General features: G+C 49.4%; 1 protein-coding gene across 5 annotated transcripts; it reads right to left on the bottom strand.

Annotated features, from left to right (window-relative positions):
• Positions 1 to 1904: 1904 nt before the first annotated feature.
• FRS3 (fibroblast growth factor receptor substrate 3) lies at positions 1905 to 26602 on the bottom strand. Of its 5 annotated transcripts, none has more exons than XM_073319521.1 (8): positions 26424 to 26602; positions 22386 to 22657; positions 18716 to 18852; positions 17222 to 17310; positions 16233 to 16419; positions 13324 to 13485; positions 12562 to 12719; positions 1905 to 10905 (listed from the first exon to the last, which is right to left on the bottom strand). In XM_073319521.1, the coding sequence occupies exons 4-8, from the start codon at positions 17285 to 17287 to the stop codon at positions 9982 to 9984; spliced, it is 1497 nt and encodes a 498-aa protein (XP_073175622.1). In that variant the 5' UTR covers positions 17288 to 17310; positions 18716 to 18852; positions 22386 to 22657; positions 26424 to 26602; the 3' UTR covers positions 1905 to 9981. The 5 variants fall into 5 exon arrangements, with proteins under 5 accessions (XP_073175622.1, XP_073175624.1, XP_073175619.1 ...); XM_073319523.1 differs by lacking the exon at positions 26424 to 26602 and adding an exon at positions 23527 to 23778; XM_073319518.1 differs by lacking the exon at positions 22386 to 22657.
• Positions 26603 to 26970: the final 368 nt, after the last annotated feature.

The following is a 26970-nucleotide window of genomic DNA, read 5'->3' as shown; positions in this document are numbered from 1 at the left end:
ATCCCAGGTGCGGGTGTAGTGTTAATTGAGAAATCGGCATAACTCCACAGCACTATTTTCAATCTCTATCTTTAGAACACATTGTTTCGTTTTCTGCCCACTACTATACACCAAGCCAGGGTTTTCATCAAGTTGTCCACTGTAACACCGGAGTCTTTTCTTTGCCTTATTTCCATCACTTTAGAACCTAGTAAGCTGAATTTTATCAGCCATCATTAGTTCTTTGCCAACTTCTCTGGTCTTAACTAACCTAAATAATCATTGTGTCTGCAAATGTTGCCACTGCTTCGTTCATCCCATCCCATCTCATTTATATAATAAATACTAGCCTTAGCGTAGACTTTTGCGGCACACTGCAGTGTTAATCTTTCGACAGGTTGAAAATTGGCCATTGACTCCTCTTTCTTTTCTGTCTCTTAGCCAGTTTCTGATCCATGAAAGAATTTTCTCTCTCCCTCCTGGTGATCATTCAGTTTTCTTAAGAACTTCTTTGTGAGGGACTTTGCCAAAGGCTTTTTGAAAGCCCAGATAAGTTCCATCAACCAGTCCTACTTATTCACTAGTTGGTCAAACAAGCTCAAAAAATTCCAGTAGATTAGAGAAGCATGATTTTCCTTAACTGGAACTGTCCCCAAGTCTTGTGATATTTGGTGGTTTCCTTAAAGGTCACACCACTGAGATCAAGGGACTTTCAGATTTCATTAAAAATATATATTTATAGCGCTCATGTTTACAGAGAAACCCTAAAAGCACAACCCCTAAAGGCTCACACATCCGAAAGCACAAAGAAAGTCCCCCAAATACTTGTTATTTTTTAAAAAGTTTAAGATTTTAAGCCAATCTCAGGATTTTGGGGGGGGGTCTGATGTGATTTTCAAATGCTTGAGATTTCAAATGCCTGCAGTTTGACCTATTCTGGTACATTTCACCAGCTGATAAGTTCAAACAGGAGCCTGCTATTAAGGGATAGCTCAAAGCTAAATAGATCGTAGCTAGTCAGCACTTTGGGACTTCTAGTCTCTTCCTCCATCTCCACCATTGTCCTTTTTATGCTTTACTCAAGGGTGCCCCTTTGTGCTTGGCACAGCCCCTAAAATCCCACCAGCCAAAGAGCTCCCCACAAATAACTTGAAACACACCTCTCTTGCAATGCCCTTTCACTTCCTTTTGTTGGAACCAGTGGGCTCTGTATTGTATTATCCAGGTTAGATTTAAGCTCTTTTGGGCAGGAACTGTCATGCATATTCCACAAAGCACCTTCTATAAACAATGAGAGATTTTCAAGGGCACACATGGCAGGCAGGTGCTTCAATTCCATTTTTCCTTTGAAAGTCTCCCCCTACACAGCGAATAACCAGGTAGAGGCCATTGCTGGAGGCAGGATACAGGATACATGGAGCAATGGGCTGTTCTCACATGGAAAAGCTTATGTTCCATTGCTCGGGAAAGGCACAGGGCTGGAACAGCAGGTGGTCAGAATTGAAGCGCATTGGGGTAACGGTTTGTGGGGAGCCCAGGACTGGTAAAACAGAGCGTAGTGCAGGTCAGGACTAGGGGGCATTGGCACAGCTGGTCACGAGATGAGGAATAGAATGGCAAGTAGTGCTCCAGGCCAGGATTGCCAGATACCGGCAGAGCTAGAGGTGGCGTCCAGGACTAACACAGCAGAGGCTACAGGAGGTTGGGATAGAGGCGTGTTGGCAGACCCGTGGGGGGAGGCCAAGACTGGCATAGCAGGTCAGGATTCGGAGCACCGGCAGAGTTGCATGAAGGAAAGCGCCTACTTACGCTAGGATTGATTCTGGCCAGCACGCCGGGTCTCCAACTTAAACGAGCAACTAAAATTCATCTTTAAACTGGACAATACTCTATTTAACACCAAACAAGCCACACCCTCCACCAGATAGTCGTCAGATTCCATTTATTCTGTATACATTCTTAGTGCACATTAGAATAAGACAGGAGCACTCCTCAGCTCACACAGCACTAAGGCTCTTTGCCTTGAAGGTTACACCTGGATGAAATATAAACAGGGACTGAATGGATATCCATAGTAATAACCCATAGAAATAATTACACAGAAAGACCGATCTCTATGGACAGAACAGCTTTGAATCCCTGGTGACCAGAGCCCCGAAGTGCCTTTGCTTTTCCGCCACATCAGAAATATTTAGTATCAAAGACACCAGTACAAGTAACAATAAGGAGAATCACACAGGATAAGAGCCTGAGGTTAACATAGATGTGCCTGGGCCTTTTGACTTTAGTCACACACACAAAGGAAGGAAACCAATAGGATCCCCTCTTTAGAACCGGCATGTTCCCCACACCCACTGCCTGGCTTTCATTTCCCAACCTCCAGCCTACCCTATCCCTTAACTTCTTCCCATTTGGTCCTGTTTGGTAGCAGGAGTCCACTCCCCTTCAGCTACCTACACAAAACACTCAGCTTCCGATGAGCCAAGCATGGTGGGAAGACAAACTCTGCAGACAGACAGGCTGCAAGGGTGCCATAACAGGTGAACTGAGATTACTACTAAGCAATTGATGAATGATACTGCATGGTAAGGGTGAAGTCAGATGGGGTTGGATAGCATCATGCCTACGGAAAATGGGAAGTGGCTGCAGAGATGACTAAGAGACCTTATGTTAATAATACCTAGCTCTTGTATATCACTTTTAATCCACAGATCTTGATGTGCTTTACAAAGGAGATCACTATCATTATGCTCATTTCACAGATGGGGAAACTGAGGCATGGAGAGGGGACGTGATTTGCCCACTGTCATCCAGCAGCAAAGCTGAGAATAGAACCCAAGCCTCTTAAGGCCTAGCCAGTGGGCCACACTACACAGTGGGATAAACAAACAACTGACTGCTCGAGACACACATACCCTCACCTGTCCTAGTGTGAGGCACAGGGGTCTCTGGTGTGAGAGGTATAGAAACACTCCCCTCCTAGTGTGGGACAGAGAAGATTCTGAGGGTTAGAGGTATTTAGACGGCCACTTCCCACTGGAGGTAAAGACAGCAACAGCTGGGAATTTTTTCCAGTGGACACAGTGGCTTACATAATAATACTTCGTATTTGTGTAATATTTTTTGTGTTCAAACCACTTTGTAAACATCAATTAATCCTCACAATACCCCTGTAAGGCAGGTAACTATTACTAGCATTCAGACCAAAGACGTTACAGTTCCTCTCCATTCCTAGAGAGAAAAGTAGGCATCTAGACTGTATAAAACAAGCTAGAAATAGACACGGTCCTTAAGATGAGACCTATTCCCTGGCAATCACATAAATAGATGGCGATGGGGAGGGAGTCCAACTGCCTAACTTCAAAACCGAAAGAAAAAACACTTCAAAGGTTAAGCTACTCAAAAACCTAAAGAAAATCTCCTTGTGCTGAAAGCCTCCTGAGGACACATGGTCTTTTCCATGTTATCAGCCCCACACAGAACAGATCAGTGCAGGGACGATCCCCGAGGAAGCCCTCCATCCACAGGACAAGCCTTAAGAGATGATGTGCTCCTCATCATGGAGCCAATTCAGTTTGGGGGCTAATTCCTTTTTGTGTTAGCACATGCGAGGTCTCCGGGGCAGGTACTCACCCATTTACGATGCTGAGCTCCTTGTGTCCAGCGGTGTGCAATGAGCCAGATATATAATGCTTTGGAGAGCACCTTTGACTCTGAGACCAAGAAGGTTTATGAAGGCCACTACAAAAGATGAAACATTCTGGTTTTTGCCTACGTTGTATTAGCTGAGGTGGTCACAGCATGTTTGGAGTAGGGACATTGGGATGTGGATGATGGTTCCTAATTTAACCCACATCCAAGATACAGGTGCACAGGCATTTGTATAGTCCAATAATCTGTTCCTTGCAAGGCTCATGGCAAGATGTTCAAGGAAAAGAAAGGCAACCACTAAAAGAACACGATATGGAGGCAAATATAGTCTTACAGAATGAGATGTCCTGTTTTCTTGTCATGAACTAGAAGGTTTCTAACAATGATAATTGGGGCCAAATTCATCTCCTGTGTGACCCCACTGAAGTCAGTGGAGTTACAGCAGGACTGAATTTGCTCCACAGATTACCTCCTCAGGGCAGGGATCTGTGTCTTATTTTAGATCTGTAACCGTGCCAGGAATACCTATGGTGCTCCATAAATATAAATAATTCCAGACCAAAAGAGAATCATAGGATAAGAGATTCCAACAGAACTACCACTGGGTTACAGGCTACCTACCATCCATTATCCAAAGCAACTTCTAATCAAACAGATCAAGGAACTTGATGGTTAGAAAAAGTCAAATAAAAAAGGTCCAAGCCTGTTCAACCTGCCACTGAAAACTCCCATCTTCTACCTGAGAATGTCCCACATCGGACCACTAGAGGAAGCTATGAGGCTGGATAACACCACACCACACTTATTAACATGGAAACCTCATCAGCAGGGGCTTCCCTTCTGTTTCTGGTCCCAGAAGCTCTCATGCAGCACAGCTCACACTGTGCTCCATGAAGTGTTCTCCTGGCTGTCGAAAACGAGGCAACAGGATGGAGACTGGGAAAGGACCTTGTCCATGGAAGGAGATCTCACCCTTATGAAGCTGCCAGAGAATGAAAGAGCAGTGGAGCTATTGGTCTAATACATTCCTGGCTAACTCAAGTCAGGTGACCACGGCTGTGTCTCCCCAAGCCCATGAGATGACTAACTGCCTTAAGAAGCCTTTATCCATTCACAGTGTGGCCAACTGGTTCTCCCACTTTGCCTGCACAGATTCTCTCTCCATCCCCGGAAGTCTTCCCACCCAGCTCAAAAGCTGAACTTGACCTTCTATGCTATGGAGACACGGTTCCAAGGAGCATTAAATTGTAAATTCAATTCTACTCAGCCATCCCCTAGAGCCAATCTGCCCCTGGCACTTCTCTCTTGAACCTCTTCATGAGATCGGCAGCTTCTCATGAACAAAGCCTGCTGAGTCAAACATTGCACTCCTCTTACACAGGGATGCCATAAGGAATGGAGAATTCGAGAGACAGTAAATCAAGACACAGCCAGACTACAATTTGTAAAATCAAACTCCAAATCAAACCACAAATGTACTAAATCAGAACCACCCAGGATGGAATCAGAGGCTTCTTCTCTAACCTCAGTGATGAGAGAACGTCTAGCTACTTCATCTCCCCCACTTTGCAGGTGCATCATCCATTATCAACCACTATAAACTGGATTATAGCTTTGATAAGGCAACCAACTCAAAGTGTCAGAATCTTTATGTACTTATATGGCCCTCATCGCCACAGTACCCCAATCACATGTGCCTTACAACACCCCTGTGAGATAGGGAAGTATTATCCCCCTTCACAGATGGGAAACTGAGGCACAGGGTAGCGTGACTTGCCCAGGGTCATCCAGGAAGTCGGTGACACTAGACTATCTGAATGGCATTCCAGACCGGGGCATATTAGGGGCTTCAGCCTGTGTGGGTGCACTGGGGGGAAGCCCCACAGAGCCGTGTTGTTAACAAACAGTGCCTTGAAGAGACCAGTCTGATTGATTCCAGCCTCTTGGCTCATTTAGAGTTTTGGAAATACTCATTCAGGTATACTGTTCCCCACAACTCCCCCACTCTAGAGAGAGAACACTATGACAGCAAACTCTACAACATGGCCCCAGGCCTCACCTATTACATTACACCTGATTTGACTTTTCCCAAGACAGGTAAACTGTACAGATCTGTACTCAGATACAGTTTTACCTGTACAGATGAGTGGCTTTGGATACACTTAAAGGAACCCAATGTTTCTGTCAAAAGGCAATGAAAGGCCCCTCCCCTTTCCATGGGAAAGGACAGGGTCTGAGATATCTTATTCCAATGCCAGGAACCATACTGATCTTGGGTGTAACCCTACCAAAGCTAAAGAGGCTGCAACCAGGAAGAGTTTGGTCCAATGGTCAAGGAGTCCTTTTCTGCTATTGCAGTAGTGTCAAGAGTCCTTTGTGATCTCGAGGTAGTTCTAGCCAATAGCAAGTAGCAGGCCCACATGGGGCAGAATGAGGAAATTTACCTTTTTGTCTGGGACTAGATTAGCTTTGCTGTTAAACCTCCTAGGCCCTGATCCTGCAAAGCAATGAGACTCAATGGGACAGGAGGATGTTCAGTGATTCATAGGCTTAGGCCCCACATCACCTGAGGTCACTTCCCATGATTTACTGAAAGAAAGAAAATGGCACAAGCCTTATAAGTGCCTTAGCACCAGATCCCATCTGCCAAATGAGTGAGTGCATGACAAATAGCTTACAGGATCTTCTTTCTTATCTCAATCCTTCTCACCCTTCCCTCTTAGCCTTTCATCTCCATCAGGAGATGATCTTGAAGTCCTAGGATTGTCACCACCAGCCACTCCCAATTTTAATATATTACATGTTCTTAAAGAGAGACACACTTTCTAAATCTTATCAGAGTCACCAACAAATACAGGAAACTTCACAACAGAGTGGAGCTACCGCAATACAACAGGGATGATGGCTCCTGTCACATACTGGTTTTTCCTCTCTCCCCCTTACTCTCAAAGGTGCTGAGACTGTCCAACGTATGACTTACACCATGCTAGTAAGAGCTCCTCTTCAACGTGGGTGTTGCTAGGCCTGTTTCCTAGGCCAATGTGGACAGCGACTTTTCCATTTCACCTGCACTACAAATACAGCTGTAAACAGGGCATCAAACACAGGCTAAAGCCTCAGACATTTCCCATCTGCATTACAAGACCAACTCTCCTCTAACTGCGTGGGCGACAGGCATTTTGTAACCAGATCCCCTAATACTGTCATGGTGTAGATGGACGCAATGTCCGAGAACTATGTTATAAAATCATGCTACATACAACAACGGAGAGCTAACCAGCTGGGGTATCCTGTGGGTGCATCTGAGCATGGTCTAACTAACCTAGTTCTCAGAAAACTATTGCTGATCAGAGGAATTGTGATAGGGCCCTGCTAAAGATGCTTGTTAGCACAACTGTAATGTGGACAAGGCCTGAAAGTCTGCAGTTCGCGCAGGCTAAGCAAAATCCAGGACAGAGGGAAGTGAGAGAACATGCTGTTTCTTTTATCCTGATGTTAAGAGCACTCATCTAGCAGCAGGCAACCACTTTCTACTTCGTGATCATTTGTGATTAACATTATTTGTACACAGCCCCGCTAATCACTTTTTAAAATCCACGTTAGATGTGGTGAAATAAAAACGTTTTATCCTCTCCATTAACTGAATAAACCTGTTAGATCAATACATTTGCTACAGACCAATGAGGAAGTGATCAAGGTATTAGAGGACTTGATTTACTGCTGTGGATGTGTGCCAGGCTCCCTACACACCTAATCATAACAACACTAAGCTAGATAGTTCATCATGCCAAATGCTAGCAACGAATTCAGAGAATAGACTCTGATCCGGGCTGCAAGTGAATGGAATGGAAGATCTCAGCAGACTTCAGTGAGTGCTGGATTGGTCCAGTGAAGCACTGTAACAAGTAACATTTGCCCATAAAAGGGCAATTCAAAGCCCACCAAAGACAGTGGGAGTCTTTCCATTGACTTTGGTGGACTTTGGACCAGGGCCTACATGAAGACAGATAAAACTTGGCATGGTCAAAGTGGGATGAAATTCATGCTCCAAGATTTGACCGTGAAGGGGTCCATGAGTGCATCTGCAGCATCCGCTGCCATGTAATTCTAACACATTCGTATTGTGACATTTAAAGACTTTCTGTCAAGATCAAGCACACATTTAACAAAACCTATATCCTGACTTGTTTTACAAATAATTTTTTTTTGCCTGGATGTTTTGCACATCTCTCAGCTGGGTGAGCAAAACTAGACAAGTCAATTTAAATTCAGCAGTTAGTCAGTTTCAGCTAAAGATTCTCAGGCATTCTTCAGCGCTGCAATGTCTGAGATGCAAAAGCTGCAGGGGAGAGTGATATTTAAACCTTTAAAAAAAGCCTCTTAATTGAGATTTTTCATGAAAATATTTTTATACAGTTACTTAAAAAAAAAATTCTTCCTCATCTTTAATGAAACCTAAGTTCGGGCATAAACTACTTGACAGTTTCCCTATAAATAAAGTCAGTTCATATATTAAAAATAATTAGCTTCTGTTATAGAACAAAAAAAAGAGATGGAGGGAAGCATGGAAGACAAGAGGTCAAAGGCTTGCCAAAACTCACTCACTTCTGAAAGTGGTGGTGGTGTGTTTGCTATTTGTAATGCAGACACCAAGCCAATGAGAAGAATCATAGCACTACAAATGATAGGGAGTTCCTGACCTGAGAGTAAAGAGATTATATGGATATCCATCAGTTTTACTTATTTGTAGGGCTGTGGCTACATTCCTTGCCATTGCCCCTAGAAGGATCACTTTTCAAGGCAACACCTCAGCACCAAAAAGAAGCTGGGTCTGTTAGCGCTGGAAAGAATCTCAGTAATCAACAGATTATGTTTGTGACTTCCAGGGCTGAGATATAAGCAGATGATCCCGCTTTTCCCTTTCACCGACTCTAGTCTGTTAACATACCAATGGCAAAGACATCATAGGAAGGTTTGGATGGCTCTGTTTGCCAACCCCGAGAGAGCTTTCAGAAAATTGGATGGCATGATTCAGATCCTGTGGAAGAGGGTGAGGAAGTTTCAAAGCGATAAGGCAGAAGTTAATATAATTCCAAGAGCTCTTTTATGTCTCTCAGAAATGAGAGGGAATAGCAAAGTGGAACCAATGAATGCCTCATGCTGCAGAGATTGGTGTGGCCTGTAGCAAGTGAAACCATATACAGAATGTTATCACTGGACCATCCCACAGTGGAAGAGAAGTAGAATGTCATGCGCAAGTTTGTTTGGTTTTTTTTACAGAAGGGCCTGATGGTTCACATCAAATTCAGCCCTGGGGTTACTGGTTACAACCACTCAAAGCCAATGGAGTTATAGTAAAGCTCAGTTTAGTACTCTGAGCCTACAATACAAGGAAACGAGCCATGCATTTAGCCAAAACACTAGTCAATTATTTCACATGGACTCAGCGAGGTGGTGTGGGAGTAGGCAACGCTCCTTAGATAGGACTCCAAGCTTGGCTGCCTCGCAGTTATGCTCACACTTCCATGTGTTCTGCACTCACTCCCACCAGTGCATTCCAGGTAACTGAGCTTTGAGTCACAGCTACTCTTTCCCCATTTGTGTTCCACAAAGCATCTGGATGTAATACATCACCATTTCACCATATCTCCCCTGCCCCCGCCCCAAAAAAGGAGTTGAACACCAAGTAGATCCATTGCATGATGCCACTGGCTTAGCACTTTTAACTTTGATGCAAAAGAACATTCACAAAATAAAATAAATAGATAAAAAAATAAAACAAATAAATAAACGGGCTGCTGGAAAACATTTCTGAATATCTACAAAAAAAGACAGACAGAGATGTACACACCAAGGGCTCCCTGATCCCAAACCTCAAACTCCACTTGCATTCCCTGTCTTTCCCCCTGCTCCTATGTTTTTTTTTAAAATGCTCTCAATACGCTCTCCACCCCTCTGCGGTCTTCTCTGCACCGGCTGCTGACATGGAGGCCATGAAAGCAGGGGGATTGACCCTGGTCCATGAATGACCTGTTCACGTTTATACTCCGCTTGGTGCCATTTCGAATGCTGGCCCCCCACAAAATAACTAAAATAAATAAATAAATAAATAAACAAACGTTTTCTGCTGCTCTGCAAGGCTTTAAAAACAAATGACACAGGAGGAACGGAGAGACGGGGAGAGGCAGGCAGACATTTGTAAAGTCTGCGTGATGGAGCTATCCCAGGATGCTGTATTGAGCAATCAGGTTAACGGGGCATCAGGGCAACAGAGAACAAAAGTCACACTACACGATACGCTGAAAGGCAGGTACGAAAGCCACAATGCAGCGCTTGCCCTCAGTGTTTCCCTTACACAGGCAAGTCGGTGCTGTTATGCCGAGTTTTCCTTGAAGTCCCATCGTCTCTGGGCAGCGCTCTCTGCAAGTTGGACATGGCTGCTGTCTTTTTAAGGTCAATGACCGCGTAGGAGTCCATCCTGCCAGCTGGGTGGGTGGCAGAAAGCGGGGCGCCGGGCACCTTGTGGCTCTGGCGCCCCTTGGGGGGGTCAGCCTCCAGCTCTACCTGGATGTAGTTGAGCTGCCGCTGTTGCTCCGGGCAGGGCTGGCGGAAGTCGAAGCTGAAGACACTGGGCGTGCCGTTGTGGTTGTGCTGCAAGAAGTCATCCCGACGCAGGCCGCTGCGCAGTGCAGCGTTTTCCGAGTTCATGTAGTTTTGCAGGGGGTCGTCTTCGTCCGGCTCGGGGTAGCCATTCGGAGAAGGAGTCAGCACGTCCCCAGAGTCCTCGTCCTGCCGCAGCGGCTGGCACTCCCACACAGGAGGCAAGGAAGGCAGGTTCTCGTAGTGCAGCAGGGGCGTCCTGCGGTGAGAGCAGCTGTTTAAGCCCAGGTCCTCCCGGGTGAGTTTCAAGCACCCGCCACGCCGGAGAGACGTGCCCCCAGCAGGCAGCAGGCCATTCACGTTCTCGTACACACACCTGGGCACGAGGCACTCATCCTTGCACTCGTTGTTGTTGTTAGGGGCGCAGATGTGTCCACCGCACTCCCGATGGTAACGGCAGGAGCTGTCACGTTTCACCATGTGCCTGTGAACTGGGGCAGGGCCCAGCACAAACTTCACCTCCCCTGGCTGCAGGAAGACCTGGGGGTTTCGGTCCTCCAGAGAGCAGCTGTGTTTCCCGTGCAGGAAAGGAGGGTGGACTTCAGGCAGCGAATGCATGCAGTGCCGGCCTCTTATCTCCTCCTCACCATTGGTTGTGTTCACATAGGTGTGGGACTGCAGGGAGAGAAGATGCATTTTAGAGGCAGAGGGTGATGCTGGGGAGGGTGATAAAGACAGGAAGAGATCAGAGACAAAAATACAGGGGGTGGAGGTGGGATTGAGTGTAAATACAGCTGAGAATGTGAGTGAGGAGAGTGAGGGGTCTGGCAGCTGATAAACCAGCAGGGCGGGGGAGGGAGGAGGTGGAGTCTTGAAAAAACTTGGAGGGGCAGTGTGCCGAGAAAGCGGAGAGTGAAACTTGACTGAAAGGGATGCAGCTTTGATAAAATTATGTTTACACATCAACTGTTGCAAACCAAACACCCAGCACCTGGAGACAGGAATGAGTTTTGTTTTCTCTCATGGATGTGAATTTAGTTTCTAAGGGGCAGGATGAGCAGCAACTTATCAGATTTCAATTGTATTCCCCCTCACACTGCTCATCTAGAAACTGCCCTGAAGAACTGCAGTTATAAGGGGGAAATAATATGGCTCTAAAGCTTCCCCGTTAGTCTGGCCTGATTCGGTTCTGCTCCTCGCTCCCATAAGTCCCCAGCTTCTCCCTTACGATCAGAGCCACTATTCATCAGGGAGTGATGTGTGGCTCTCCAGGGTCAGAGGCCAGATCTATGCTAGAAGTGCTTTGCTGGTACAGTTATACTGGTATATTACACCACCAAAGTGCTCCTCGTGTAGATGCCGCTTATACCAGCAAAACTGTGCTTTTGCCAGTAAAGCTTATTCTAGCCCCCCTCGCCCCCCCGCCAAAATGAGTTATACCAGCAAAACTGTGCTTTTGCCCATACAACTACATCTGGAACAGGGGCTTCTGCCAGTGCAGTTTTGTCCTCCACGGATCACGCGTCACCACACCCCGACTGACATAGCCGTGGTGACAAAAGTTTGTAGCACAGACTTGCCCTCACATAGGCTCCTTTCAACCTGAGCAACTTGTGCACATGAGATGGTTTAAAACAAAATATCGAGGCCCCATTTTTAAACAGGTCCCAAGTTGAGTTCAAACTCTGATGTGGAGCATGTGAATTTCCATCTACCCAAGGTGAGATGTCTTCCTGAGCGGTCTATATAAAGTATCCTAGGACACAGCAATGACATGAGGAAGGAGCCCACACCTGCCTAGGTTTGTGTGACCCTGAAGCAGCAGCTATCAGACAATGATGGAGACAAGACACTGGGTCTAATGGACTGAGCTGGTAGGATAAATCCATGAGCCTAACCACAGAGAGCGAAGATCAGCTGCCCCGGCAGTACAGAGGTAACACAACACCATGCAAGAACCTGAGTTTCGGTATCCAGCCTAGAGTTGAGCTTGGGGCTGGTAGAGACGTGGAAGCAGCACATACAGTCTCAGGAGGGAACTGCATGCTGCTGTCAAACAAGGGGCAGATCATTACTGATCGACCGGGGAAGCTACACCCAGCTCTCAATGCGAGCAGCTGTTTTAGCCAGTAGTCACGCTGGTGCAAATTTGCAACAGTGAAACTAAGTAAAACAGCCAAGAAGGAGCAACTGACAAGGTAAGAGGGTCCCTGAGCTTCCTTAGCATCAAGCAGAAGTGTGAGCCTGGCACCCCACAAGAATCCTAGAAGAGAAGGGGCAGACATGCTACGAGTTCCCTGCAGCAATGGAGATCGGGAGACCTGGTCTTACCTGCTCATCCGGCCCAATGAGGCCATGTGTGGAGTCCTCCCCAATAGAGGAGTGTCTCAAGCTGTTCATGGAAGGGTGTCGGGCTGTGGAGTAGGATGGGGCTTCCCCAGGGAAGCTGTGGAATCCGTTGGGGAACCCTGGAACAGTGTATCCCAGAGCTGGAGGGAGAATTCAGAGAGACATGCTTTAGAGGCAGAGTATCACACTGGCCCTGCGTTCAGATGCAGCTGCATCTGCACCATGGGACAGCTTCTCAAAGGGCCTTATTAAACAGGTGTGCTTGAAAGGCAGAGCCTGCTTGGCTGGGGAAGGCTCCTACCATGTGTACACCTGTTGTAAATATACAGGCTAGGCCCCCTGGGTTAAATTTACCAGCACTTAAGTCACGGCTATGAAAGTGGGAAACAAACACACATTCTTCTAGTTGAGGTTCCCCTCAGGAGCCCTCTGTTCCCTAAAGAGGCCACTTGGCAGGGCTCCTCCTGGAATCTGACTGGAGTCGGAGAACAAGGTTGATATTTGCAGTTTTTGTTCCCATTTCCTTGGGAACAAGGTATCACATCTGCAAACAAGTGGGGCTTTAAGCATGCTGCACAGAACATACGTGGACTCGAGGACCCAGCTCAGAGGCCAGATAGATCACACCAGCTGCTTAGGGGAATGTAGCCTGGGCTTGGAGACCAGCACCCAACACAGAGATAAACTTGGAGAAACTTCCTCTACCCCTCCATTCCCCTGGGCCTACCACTCTGGAAGCCTTACTGTTGGGTGTCTGGGGTGTCCGGGATAGCTCCAGCTCAGTGGAGTGACCGCCCCTAGTCATGATGACTGGCTCCTCCACCACATTGATACTATTACACTGCATCAGGTCCTGCAGCAGGTTAAAGATCTCCTCCGCCCTTGAACACTTGAAGGCAAATATCCCTGTGCATATACAAAGAAGCGGGGTGGGGAGAGAGAAATACAATCCTAGTTTAATCAGAATGTAGTCTCATCCTTGGAAAGCAACAAAACCTAAAATCTGATTGAAAAAGGTTTCTGTTTAACACAACACAATTATCCTGGGGAACTCACTGTCATAGGATAAGGACACAAGCTTGGCAGGATTCAAAAAGAGATTAGACATTATATAGGTAATGAGAATATTCACCCTTCCATTAGATAGTACACAAATATGTAAGAGGTATAAACCCTCATGCGTCAGGGTACAAACCAAATACTAAATGTCCGGGGTTAGGAAGAAATTTCCTCTATACACCGACCGGTTGTTACACAATTGCTCGTCATGAAGCTTCTTCAATTTTCCTCTAAAGCTCATGGTGGGAGCCAATATTTCAAACAGGATACTAAATTAAACTGACAACTCCTCTGACCTTGTTGGGCAAGTCCTGTATTTCTCTACACACAAATTTATGATTTACAGGGAAATATTTTGTAAGATATTGTCAATATTAAAACACCCCCTGAGGTGATATTTCTGTATAGTGTATCCTGTTTTTACATCACTAGAAACATAACACCACAGTTGCTACTGATCAATTAATTGGTGCATCTAATGCCACCTTCACATTAGTTAACACATCTGGAGATAAGAATGGTATACTGGGTCACAGATGAGGCTCTTCACCTGTAATTTCCACTCTTTTCATTTTACCTGGGGCCTGATCCAACTCCCACTGTCAATGAAGTCTAATGGGAACTGGATTGGGCACCTGGAATGTATGTGGAAGAGACGGGCAACTGCACCCCACTTTTAAAATGTATCAGATGACACGGTGGCTCCCCAGATAAATAGTTTGACCAATAGCCAGCATGCGCAGAACTAACCAATCACATGCTGGTGCGCACACACATGAATGCACAAAAGCCATAGCAACAAGGACAACAGCATGGCAACAACTGCTGCTACTCTGAAGAAAAATTTGAAAAAATATTCTTGCCAGAAAATATATGCAGCCGTCTTATTCACTGGGTCTAGGGAGGAATGATCCAAGCAAAATCAATTAAGTGCAAAAGTCTCCTATGAGCAGGAAAAGAACCAGAGGAAATGTACGCAGATCAAAACAGTATGGCTTCCATACAATTTATCTTTGCATATAGAGGACATGGATGACTTAGCCTGTGCCCTCTGAAAGCTCTCTTTGTAGGTGAAGAGTGAATGTCTCTACCCTAGCTGTGCTATCTAGAGCTCCGTAGAAAACCCGAGTAAATGTAACAGCATTCCAACGACTGATTGGAATCCTGCAAAAGGGAAAGTAGACACACACAAAAAGACACAGGTCCCACACTGCTGACAACCAATAAGCATGCAATTCCACTAAAGGCAAATCCTGTTTATATAAATATTATAAAAGAGTAGCACACAGCATTGTAAATGCACACAGTACTTTATAAACAGACGCAGAACAGTGACGTGGACTTTATTCAGATATCGGAGGACTTTTCAACACACATGATGCTAATTGGGGGACATAACCGGATTTTTTTTTCCTTTTGCTGTGTGCCAAGAATATGCTCATCTCTTTACAAGTAATATACAGATAGTCCTTATGCCACGAAACTCACAGTTTAACAGGCAGCATGGTATAGTGGGAATCAGGACATAGGCTCTATTCCCAGCTCTGCCACTGACTAATGGTGTGTTCTTGGGTGAGTCACGTCATATCTATGCCTCAGTTTCCCCACATGTAAAAACTGGGGCACTTTTGGAGCTACCCTTTCTCCCCCCCCCCTGCAGGATCAATGGATAAAAAGCAGTAAAAGTAGCAGTACTGCTAAACAAGGCAGACAGAGAAGACAGAATACACTGGAAAGACCAGAACAGAGGGGGACAGGAGTTTTTTAAAAACTAACATTGACTCACTTTTTTGGATCATTGTGCAACAAGCAAGCCTTTTAGAAGGGACCTAAATGAAGACAGAGCAGAGGCTTGGCAGACCGTAGTACAGAGGACATAGATGATGACATGCATGCAAAAGCAAATATCTGAAGTTGAAATATGCTAGGAAACCAGAGCCAACAGCCTCACCCTTGCAAAAAGCACCTTGTGGGACCTTGGTTTCACATCCCATAGAAAGGTGGCATTTCTAGCACCTCGTAGAATCATAGAATATCAGGGTTGGAAGGGACCTCAGGAGATCATCTAGTCCAACCCCCTGCTCAAAGCAGGCCCAATCCCCAATTAAATCATCCCAGCCAGGGCTTTGTCAAGCCTGACCTCCTCAGTGCCAACGCAGAAGAGTAAGCCTACAGAATCACTAACTTCTTCCTGGGTTTTCTTTAATGGTCTCTGATCCAATTGAAACCCCACTCCAAAACTGCTTACCTTAAGGTACAATGAGAGCCAATTCTAGATGTGTTTCTCAATAGCCTAGTTACTTTAAGTCTATAAATATAAACAAGTGAGCCACAATAGGCCACAAGAGTGATAGCACATGATGTCTCTGCCCTCAAACACAAGCTTCCAACATTAATGTCTTAATTGGGAGTATTAAATGCACATGCAAACACACTACAGTACCCTAGGGCCGTCCTATCGCTTGTGCGCGTGAAGCAGGGTATAAAGCCGGTTTCCGAGACGTGATAAGCAGGGGAGAAATCAGCACCAAGCAGTTACAGCACTCTGCAACTGAAAGCTTTAGACAGGTTTGTTCCCCCAAAAGACATGACACCTTGTCCGGTCTGGCAGCGGCGTCCGCTCTCGAAGGAGAAGAGGTTGGAGTCATAGCCATAGCGGCGCAGGCAAAGGTACGGCCACCGGACAGCATCGCGCTTGTGTGTGTGCAAGATGAGCTCCATCTGCGTTAGCTCCATAATCCCAGATCCCAGAGCGTTACCCTCATCATCCACGTTTGTTACCTGCAGGGGCACCAAAGCTCACATCAGGAGGCTCACACAAGGAGATGTGACAGATGTAAGTTTGCCTGGAAGCTACCAGAGCCCCAGCACTCTCTCCCTCGACTCATTAACATGCCTTGCTCTCGGATGATAGGGGGAGGTCATTTGGGTGTGAATTCATTGCTGGTGAAAGATTCCACCTCGACAGCCCTGAAGACTGCAGCCCCATGCCAGCTCAGCTAATGTGCCTCAACACAGGCATTGGGGTGGTGGGGGGGGGAGGACACCCTTGAGAGGGAAGAGGAGAGTTCAGTCTCTCTCCAGTTCTTGGCCTCTCTGCTAAGACTGTCAAATGGTTCAACTACTGCCAGTTGTGCTGTGCTTTTACAACCTGGAGACCTGTTTACAGCCAATTAGGCTGAAATGCACTCACTCATTTCACACAAGCCACCACATAGCTACCATAGGGTGGTAACTTTTGATGCCCACTCACTTGGGCCCAATTTGAAAGGTTGCGCAACACATGAGCCATCCAATTTTCCCTTCCCATTGCATCTGTTTCTTCTCTGGCACGGGGAGATTGAATCTCGATGCCAATGCAAATCCTTCTACACGACAGAGAATGGAACCAGCAAGCAGGGGATTCCCTGCTTAAAAATCAGCAACACTGATATATAGAAGAATTCCATATAGAAGAATTCCCCCATAAGAGAAGGGGCTTTAATGTGTAGGTTCCATGACATTTGGATTGTACTTCGCAGGCCTTGATTCCCAGTGGCTGCTGTCAATTGCAGAGCTCTCCCTCTAGGATAAAGGGTATTACCTTAAATTTGGAGGGGTGGTTGTTCGGGACACTGTCTCTGCACAGGTAGCTATAGCAGCTCCCCATGACGTTAGCATACCAGGTGAGCCCTAGAGGGATGGTGGGGGAGGAAAAAAAAACAGAGGATAAGGGCACAATTTCATTTGTGTTTTTGATCCATAATTATCGTTTCATCCCAACCAATGACCCAAGCTTTTGAAGTGGTGGAGCAAAGGCTGGGATGGCTCAGCGGAGCCCTGTAAGTGTCCTGGAAGTTAAATGCCTTCAATGAAGGGGGGAGTGGGTATGCATGCCAGGGTGCAATGCCACAGGCAGGCCATACAGTGCACATACGCATCACCCGGTGATTTTTCTAAGGGTACGTCTTCACTACCCGCCGGATCGATCTATCAGGGATTGATTTATCGCGTCTCATCTAGACGCGACAAATCAATCCCCGAATCGACACCTGTACTCCACCTCGGCAGGAGGAGTAAGCGGAGTCGACGACCAGGTAAGTCGAACTAAGATACTTCGACTTCAGCTACGCGACTAGCTGGACCTAATAGAAAAATATTTGGCCTAATAGAAAAATATTTTCATAGTTATGCACCGATGGAGCAACTAACAGCGAATGTGACACAATGGGGCTACAGCAGCTGTTCATAAAACAAAGTGACTCTGGAGTTTTGGCACCAACTACCCTTCTTATGACTAACCACAACAAGGAAGAATTCCTTAGGCACTAGCCAGCTCCTCACTAGGAGTGTTTCACCAGTATAGCTCTCCCCGGAGGGTATAGCAGCAAAGCACTCCTTGTGTGGAAACAGCTTGTACAAGCGAAAGCACAATCTTGCCACGATAACTGTGTCTAGGCTAGAGATCACAATCCTGACCAACAAAGCCATGCCAGCAAGAGTTTGTAGTGTAGACCAGTGGTTCTCAACCATTTTGGGCTCAGGACCAATTTGTAAATGTTTATGGCTCGTTGTGACTCAGTAAATAGCCTGGGGCGGAGGCCCTGAGGGGTTTCGGTCAGGTCCTGCCCAGCACTCACCCCACAGCAACGGCTCCTGCAGCTGCTGTGCTGTGGGGCTAGCTGGGCTTGGTTCTCAGCTCCGGACATTGCAATCTCCGGGGTTGCAGCGCCACTCGGGTTTGGCCCCGCCCCCCTGACTTGACCAAATTTCTGTGAGCTGAGTTGTGACCTGACTCATGGGGTTGCAGTGCCACTCACTCAAATTTGTCCCATCCGGACTCCCGTCGTCATAATGGCTGGGCCAGACCTGAGCGGCTATAGTGTCTGGAGCAGGGAGGCAAGCCCAGCCAGACCTGTGGGACAGGAGCCAAAGGAGCTGCCACGCAACCCTTTGAAACATTCTGGCGACTCAATTTTGGGTCTCGGCCCCCAGGTTGAGAAACACTGGTGTAGACCTAGCCCTAGTGCAGTGCCTTTGAGATAATCCGTGAGGACAGAAGAAAGTTTGTAACTCTTTAGTCCCGCTTGATTCTTACCCAGTTGAGGCCATTAGGTGGTTTTTGAGGGCGGGGAGGGATTCCCACTTTATTCCCACAGTCCTCTGCTGAGTGTCATGGTAACCTGGATGTCAAGAAGTCACCTAGAGTTCCGTGGAAACTGTGCCATGTTTCACCTGACAAGAATACAATCAAAGAGATTGGCAGAGAAAAGAAAGACAGAGAGCTAGATTTTTATCATCTCTCTATTAATCTTTCTAAAAAGTTAAGAAAAACATAAATTAAAGCAACAATTTATAAGTGTAAGTTTATGTAACACACTGCATGGACAAATCCAGTGGAGACCCAGGACCAAATCCAGCGGGGACCTGACAAATTACACATTTTGGGGGTAAATTAGAACATAGGTGTAAACAGACCAATCCAGATCTCACTGGGTGAGCAAAATGAGATGTACATCAGCAGGAAATGCATCTAGCAGTTGCTTACTTCCTCCTATTGGCTGCTTTTTTTCCCACATCCCTCTCTTGGTTTGTAAGTTACACTCCCTTTGCCTGTTCAGCACAAGGTACCCTACTTTGCCACTTACATCCATTTTCCACCCTACAAATGTCACTACTGAACTTGGCACAGACATTCACGGGAGTTGCACTTACAGCAGAACGAACAAGGCCTGCCAAGCATTTTCAAAGACACACCAAATGTGTGTGCAGCTATTAAGGAATTAGCTCAGCACCATTCATAAATGAAGTGGGGCTAGAAACGCAGACAGGCAAATAAAATTTCAAAGAACACAAGCAACTTTCTTTTCACTGGGCAATATTGATCTCCAGAAATAAGACAAATTTTATGTTTTAATTATGGGATCCTGATCCATTACTGGGCCTCTGAGCACTACTTCAATATAAATAAATTATAATACTAGTAATTAGCATCCAAGATACTAACAATCACATGTATCTGCTGCTTTTAGGAATCTGTATGCATCTGAATTAGACAGAAGGTTCTTAACAAGGTTCAGAGAGCAAGAAGCTATAGAAGCCAGTGGACAAACAACACAATAGCTATTCTATTTTGGATCATAAAAGGAACAAATTCCAGACATACACAAAACTAAACAACTATTCAGTACTTGTCAGAGAATGCAAGTGTCTAGTCCACAGGAAAGGCACATACTAGTAATAGGAAAAACGGGCATTACACACTTTAGTTTACTGAACGCAACATCAAACCAGGGGCACCAGAATCAGACCCAGTCACTACCAAAGGACGCCTTGTGTTAATTATCGAGTAGTCCAAGAAGTGAGAGTGTAAATCTGTATGGACAACTAGCCTGAGATTACAAGAGTTAAATGAAATGAAGATGCTATTGAAAATTTCAAGCTCTGGCACATGATCAGTTTCATCATCAGTCACTCCAGCTTAGCAAGAGTTCAGAGACAAAGATGATTCTCTTGGGCAAAAGCAGTATCCTCAAGCCCACATGTATAGGTTGCGGCCGTGACCATGTACAGCTAGCACATTTTGACTATTACAGTAACAAATAATATCCCATTTGCCTCCACTGTACATAACGGTCAGACTTGATTCTGCTCTTTTTTTCTCCTTCCTTATCCATACCTGGGTCTCTCTCCATCACACCTCTGAAACACTGCCTCTGCCTGCCACTGCCCCAATCCTACCTCTGATGAATCCTCATCCAGATCTTAAGCCTGATCTACACTTAAAACTTAAGTTGACATAGCTACAGCGCTGACATCCCTGAGCTCTGCAGTTCTACTGACCTAAACCCCCAGTGTAGATGCGGAAGAATTCTTCTGTCGACCTAGCTACTATTGCTCAAGGAGGTGGAGTTACCACAGGGATGGAAAAAACCCTTCTGTCACCACAGCGTCCATCTACGCTCCAGGATTGCAGCAGTAGAGCTGCAGCACCAGCGATGCCAATGTAGAGTAGACAAGCCTTAAGTCTCTTCTCAACTTCACTCTTGCAATGACCTTCTCAATGGCTTTTCTTTGTCCCAGCTCCCCCAACTCCAGAAAATGCAATATTCTGCAGCCTGCCTTCTTACAATCAATACAATCACATCATCCTCAACCCTGAGTAACTCCATAGGTTCATGACACAGTTCAAAATTGGCCTCCTTGTTTGTAAAACCCTCCACGAACTTGCTCCAGCAGACCTCACAGACTTTGACCACTAATCTAGCATCAGCCTCCTCTCTGCCTTTCAACTAATCTGGTCACTGCTGGCACAAGTAGCCTTCTCTTCTACAACTCCTGCCACTATCAACATCCTCTCCCACCCCCCACCCACGCACACCTTATCAATTCTCCATCCTATTTTAAAGCTCAGTAGAAAACTTCAACTTTTTCCTTTGCCTCTTTGTTTCTCTCTCCCTCTATGAGTATTTCTGTCACTCAGTTCTTTGGCTCTGTAAAACGTTTGGGATAGAGAGTTATGGCTTCCACTGAAAGGCTCTAAGGCTCAGAACTGAGAAAATGAGATGATAAAACTACCCATGTAACGATCTTTGCAGATTTCCTAGACAATGCCTTGCTGCTGGCTATTCTAGCTGTATCCATTTGATGCAGATACCTAGATTCTTAAGACTATATTTTCAACGAGTAATCCTTTGAAAACATGCCATTTTCTGTCTATGCTACACATCCAGAGCATATCCTAGCTGACCGAAACAACTTATCTGCAACTGAAAAAACCCACAAGCCAGTATATCCAAGTGGGACATTTTTAGGAAATGTTTCATATTGACTACAACATATTTTAAACATCACTTTCTACAAGACAGTGGAAAGAACTCAAGAACCCTCCTTATTTACTGTCTGCCTACATACTGTACACACACAAGTGCTTCAAAGCTCTTTCTGAGCGTCCATCATCCAGCTCCCTTTGCCCACACCAGCTGCTCCAGCCATCTGCTAAAATCCCCCATAGCCTATACACAAGCGAAGCAAAATGCTGCTATCCTTTGTTAAAGACCCAGATGTCAGTTGTGTCTTTGGCATATAAATATCTACAATACCATTTCTCATGGTTTCTTGCTCACCATGCTTAATTGGCTGTGCTTTCCGGGGGAAATGAAACCAGCTAGCACTCCTAGCCCTATGCGCACTTGTGACTGCACTGCACTTGTGACTTTCCCTACACTGTAGCTGGAAATGTGCCTCCCAGCCAAGCTCTGCTTGAGTTACCATGCTAAAGGTAGCAGGATGGACAGCTAGCCACCCCAGCTCATACCCACAGGGTCGGGAGGATTTGGACGCAGGTAGCTACCCAGAATTGCTGCCTGTGCAAAAAATTCGCACTGCTATTTTTAGCACACTAGCTCAGCCAGGAGGCGCTCTCCCAGCTACATACCCTAAGGAGAGAACTGCCTATAGCCAAGGGATGGGAGTATTCTCAAAAAGATACAAGGTTCCAAGGTTGTCAAAACGCCCAAGGCAGGATTTATATCATTTTCCATCTTATTGTGAGAGAGAGATTCTGAAATCACAGCTGGCAAATTTTCTTGTGATACTCCTGTCACCTTATCAATAAAGGTGGAGATTTTCAAAAGCACAAAAAGGGGACTGGGCACCTAACTCCCATCAACTTTCCATGGAAGTTGGATGCTTAACTCCTGCTTGTACCTTAGAAAAAAAAGCATTTTTTAAAAACTAAGGAAAGGAAAGGAAAGCCATCCACATACAAAACTCCATCCTCTCTGTAATCCTCCCCAGCTCATATCTCGGTTCTTCTTATTGAGTGTCCCAGTGCATAGCTCAACTCTTCGATTCCCTTTGGTGTGAATTTGGTGGTCAGCTCAAAACTGTGACAGCACCAAACACCCTCCAGCACTATAATTCACAATAGTGCCATCACCTCCTCTTCTTGTAATCTCTTCCTGTGTTTTTAATATTTACGTTTTTGAGAAACGTGGGTTGAAAACAATCATGTGAAATGATGACATAGCTCCTTTTCCTGGGAGGGTGGCAGATGAGAAATAATTTAATCTTCATTTTAGAATCACACTTTTTCAAGTTTTACATAACAATGACAATTTTAGGCAGAGGCCAATAATTTCTCCAAGGAGCTTACAAATAAAAATGCACTTCTAACTCAAATGAGTTGACATGTACTGTGTATTGCACCTGCAATGCTAATCTATTGCACGGCTTTGTTCTGTTTCCAAAATTATTATAGACCCTATGTTTATGTGCAACACACAGGTGGAGAGCTCCGGTCACTCCTCATTAGGAGCAGTGGATGCATAAGGCTAAATTGAAAGCTTTTGGTTTGCAAGCTGATTGACAGCCAGCATTGAACATGTGAGCGAATACCCTTCCAATTGGCACAACACTACCAGCAGAGACCATGTTAAGACCGATACCAGCCCTGGAGCAAAAATGTTAATAAGACACAGGCTTTCAGGAGTCTTTAACCCCTATTTATTGTGTCTTCAAATCCCAATCTGGAGATTGCCCACTCTGTGGGTATGTCTATATTGCAACCAGGAGGCGCGATTGCAGCATGCATAGGCATAGCCGAGCTAGCTTTGAAAACAGCCGTGTAGCTACAGGGGCATAGGCTAGCAGCCAGGCAGGATCATATGCAGGCAGCTAGCCCATGCTGCCTCAGCTACACCACTATTTTGAGTAAGCTGGCTTGAGCAAAGCTAGCTCGAGCATCCCAACACGTGTTGCAAACTTGCCTGCCGACTGCAGCGTGGATGAAGCCTGCGAGAAATGCAATGCCTAGTCCAGCCATTTGTATCTGGAAACAAGGCATATATCACTCCCAAGCTCAAAAATTTTCACTGCCTTCCTATCCATTAGAATTCAGATCCAAACCTCCCGGTGAGTCTTCATGCTCCTCCATGGACTCCCCCAAACTTGAATTCATCTCTAATTGACAGTTTTCTTCCGCTCTCTAAATATCTCACATTTGTGTCCAACATTCCCTGTCTCTCCAGTGCCGGGGGTGTCGGGGCAGGAGGTACTGAGGGGTCAGAGGGAGGGGATAACAGGGTGTCGGGGCAGGAGGTGCTGGGGGGCTCAGGAGAAGGGATAACAGGGCTCAGTGCTGGGGGGGGTCAGTGCAGAGGGTGCTGGGAGTAAGGGGAAGGGATAACGGGGGTCAGCGCTGGGGGGTTCGGGGCAGGAGGTGCTGGGGGTCAGGGGAAGGGATAACGGTGGGTCAGCGCTGGGCGGGTTGGGGCAGGGGGTGCTGGGGGGCCAGGGAAGAGATAACAGGGGTCAGTGCTGGGGGGTCAGTGCTGGGGAGGGGATAATGGGGGGTCGGCGCTGGGGGTGGGGAAGTGGGTGCTAGGGGGAGGGGATAACGGGGAATCGGCGCCGTGGGGGTCAGGGCAGGAGATGCTAGGGGGAGGGGATAACGGGGGGTCAGCGCTGGGGGTGGGGAAGTGGGTGCTGGGGAGGGGATAACGGGGGTCGGCGCTGGGGGGTCGGGGCAGGAGGTGCTGGGGGAGGAGATAACGGGGGTCAGTGCTGGGGGGCAGGGGGTGGGGCAGGAGGTGCTGTGGGGTGCTGGGGAGGGGATAACGGGGGTCGGCGCTGGGGGGTGCTGGGGAGGGGATGACGGGGGACGGAGCTGGGGGGGTGATGGGGGGGGTCAGGAGAAGGGATAACGTGGGGTCGGCGCTGGGGGTGCCGAGGAGGGGATGACGGGGGTCGGCGCTGGGGGGATGGGGATGACGGGGGGGATGACGGGGGTCGGCGCTGGGGGGGGGGTGCCGGGGAGGGGATGACGGGGGTCGGCACTGGGGGGGTCAGGAGAAGGGATAACGTGGGGTCGGCGCTGGGGGTGCCGGGGAGGGGATGACGGGGGTCGGCGCTGGGGGGGTCAGGAGAAGGGATAACGTGGGGTCGGCGCTGGGGGTGCCGAGGAGGGGATGACGGGGGTCGGCGCTGGGGGGATGGGGATGACGGGGGGGATGACGGGGGTCGGCGCTGGGGGGGGGGTGCCGGGGAGGGGATGACGGGGGTCGGCACTGGGGGGGTCAGGAGAAGGGATAACGTGGGGTCGGCGCTGGGGGTGCCGGGGAGGGGATGACGGGGGTCGGCGCTGGGGAGGGGATGACGGGGAGGGGATGACGGGGGTCGGCGCTGGGGGGGTCAGGAGAAGGGATAACGTGGGGTCAGTGCTGGGGGGGCAGGGGGTGCTGGGGGGGCAGGAGGTGCTGGGGGGGCAGGAGGTGCTGGGGGGTGCCGGGGAGGGGATGATGGGGGTCGGCGCTGGGGGGATGGGGATGACGGGGGGGGATGACGGGGGTCGGCGCTGGGGGGGGGGGTGCCGGGGAGGGGATGACGGGGGTCGGCGCTGGGGGGGTCAGGAGAAGGGATAACGTGGGGTCAGTGCTGGGGGGGCAGGGGGTGCTGGGGGGGCAGGAGGTGCTGGGGGGTGCCGGGGAGGGGATGATGGGGGTCGGCGCTGGGGGGATGGGGATGACGGGGGGGGATGACGGGGGTCGGCGCTGGGGGGGGGGGTGCCGGGGAGGGGATGACGGGGGTCGGCGCTGGGGGGGTCAGGAGAAGGGATAACGTGGGGTCAGTGCTGGGGGGGCAGGGGGTGCTGGGGGGGCAGGAGGTGCTGGGGGGTGCCGGGGAGGGGATGATGGGGGTCGGCGCTGGGGGGATGGGGATGACGGGGGGGGATGACGGGGGTCGGCGCTGGGGGGGGGGGTGCCGGGGAGGGGATGACGGGGGTCGGCGCTGGGGGGATGGGGATGACGGGGGGGGATGACGGGGGTCGGCGCTGGGGGGGGGGGTGCCGGGGAGGGGATGACGGGGGTCGGCGCTGGGGGGGTCAGGAGAAGGGATAACGTGGGGTCAGTGCTGGGGGGTGGGGGCAGGAGGTGCTGGGGGGAGGAGATAATGGGGGTCAGTGCTGGGGGGGCAGGGGGTGGGGCAGGAGGTGCTGGGGGGTGCCGAGGAGGGGATAACGGGGGTCGGCGCTGGGGGGGTCAGGAGAAGGGATAACGTGGGGTCGGCGCTGGGGGTGCCGAGGAGGGGATGACGGGGGTCGGCGCTGGGGGGTGGGGGCAGGAGGTGCTGTGGGGTGCTGGGGAGGGGATAACGGGGGTCGGCGCTGGGGGGGTCAGGAGAAGGGATAACGTGGGGTCGGCGCTGGGGAGGGGATGACGGGGGTCGGCGCTGGGGGGGTCAGGAGAAGGGATAACGTGGGGTCAGTGCTGGGGGGTGGGGGCAGGAGGTGCTGGGGGGAGGAGATAACGGGGGTCAGTGCTGGGGGGGCAAGGGGTGCTGGGGGGGCAGGAGGTGCTGGGGGGTGCCGAGGAGGGGATAACGTGGGGTCGGCGCTGGGGGGTGGGGGCAGGAGGTGCTGGGGGGAGGAGATAACGGGGGTCAGTGCTGGGGGGGCAGGGGGTGGGGCAGGAGGTGCTGGGGGGTGCCGAGGAGGGGATGACGGGGGTCGGCGCTGGGGGGGTCAGGAAAAGGGATAACGTGGGGTCGGCGCTGGGGAGGGGATGACGGGGGTCAGTGCTGGGGGGTGGGGGCAGGAGGTGCTGGGGGGAGGAGATAACGGGGGTCAGTGCTGGGGGGGCAGGGGGTGGGGCAGGAGGTGCTGGGGGGCTGGGGCCGGGGCGGTCCCATAGGGGTGGCGGGTCCCAGGTGATCCCGGGGGGAAGGTGCCGGGCGGCGGGGCGGGCGGGCGGGGGGTCCCCGAGGGGCGGGGGGGGCCCTGCGAAGCGGGCCGGGGGTCTCTGTACCTGCGGCGCTGCCCGGCCTCTGCCGTGCGGGCGCTGAGGCCGGGCCCGTCCCGCCGGCCGGCGCCGTGGGGCCCCCGTTCGGGCTCCGGGACCCGCCAGCGCCGCCTCCCTCCCCCCACCCCAGCTCGGGCCGGGGCCGGGCCCAGACTCGGAGCCGCCGGGAGCAGCGAGTCCGGCAGCCGTAGCCTAGAGCGTCTCTCGCTGGGAGGACCCGGGCGGGGAGGCGGTGCGGCCGCTAGGTGGCGCTGGGGACACGCGGCTGCGGTCCTCCGGCGGGGGGCGGGGCTCCGAAGGGGGCGGGACCTTGGAGCGAGCAGGGGGCGGAGCTTAGCTGCGGGGCGGGGACATAGGGCTCTCGGTGTGGGAGGGGGAGCTCTGGGACTGGGGGCCGACTGAGGGGATTTGGGGCTCCGGGGGGGCAAGGGAGGGGTTCTGGGGGGCAGAGAGGGAGGGAGGGCCGCTGGGGCTCTGGGGGGCAGAGGGAGGGAGGGGGAGCTGGCAGTCAGGGGGGCAAGGGAGCAGCTCTGGGGGGCAGGGGAAGGGGAGC

Source organism: Lepidochelys kempii, chromosome 21 (assembly GCF_965140265.1).
Source record: "Lepidochelys kempii isolate rLepKem1 chromosome 21, rLepKem1.hap2, whole genome shotgun sequence".
Taxonomy (NCBI): domain Eukaryota; kingdom Metazoa; phylum Chordata; order Testudines; family Cheloniidae; genus Lepidochelys; species Lepidochelys kempii.
This window is presented reverse-complemented; position numbering and strand designations above follow the sequence as displayed.

Coding starts and splice junctions, on each gene's coding strand:
- FRS3 (XM_073319521.1), bottom strand. CDS start 17,287: ATGGGGAGCTGCTATAGCTACCTGTGCAGAGACAGTGTCCCGAACAAC. Junction 16,420..17,221: donor ACCACCCCTCCAAATTTAAG/GTAATACCCTTT, acceptor GTGCCCCTGCAG/GTAACAAACGTGGATGATGA. Junction 13,486..16,232: donor CCGCTGCCAGACCGGACAAG/GTGTCATGTCTT, acceptor GTATATGCACAG/GGATATTTGCCTTCAAGTGT.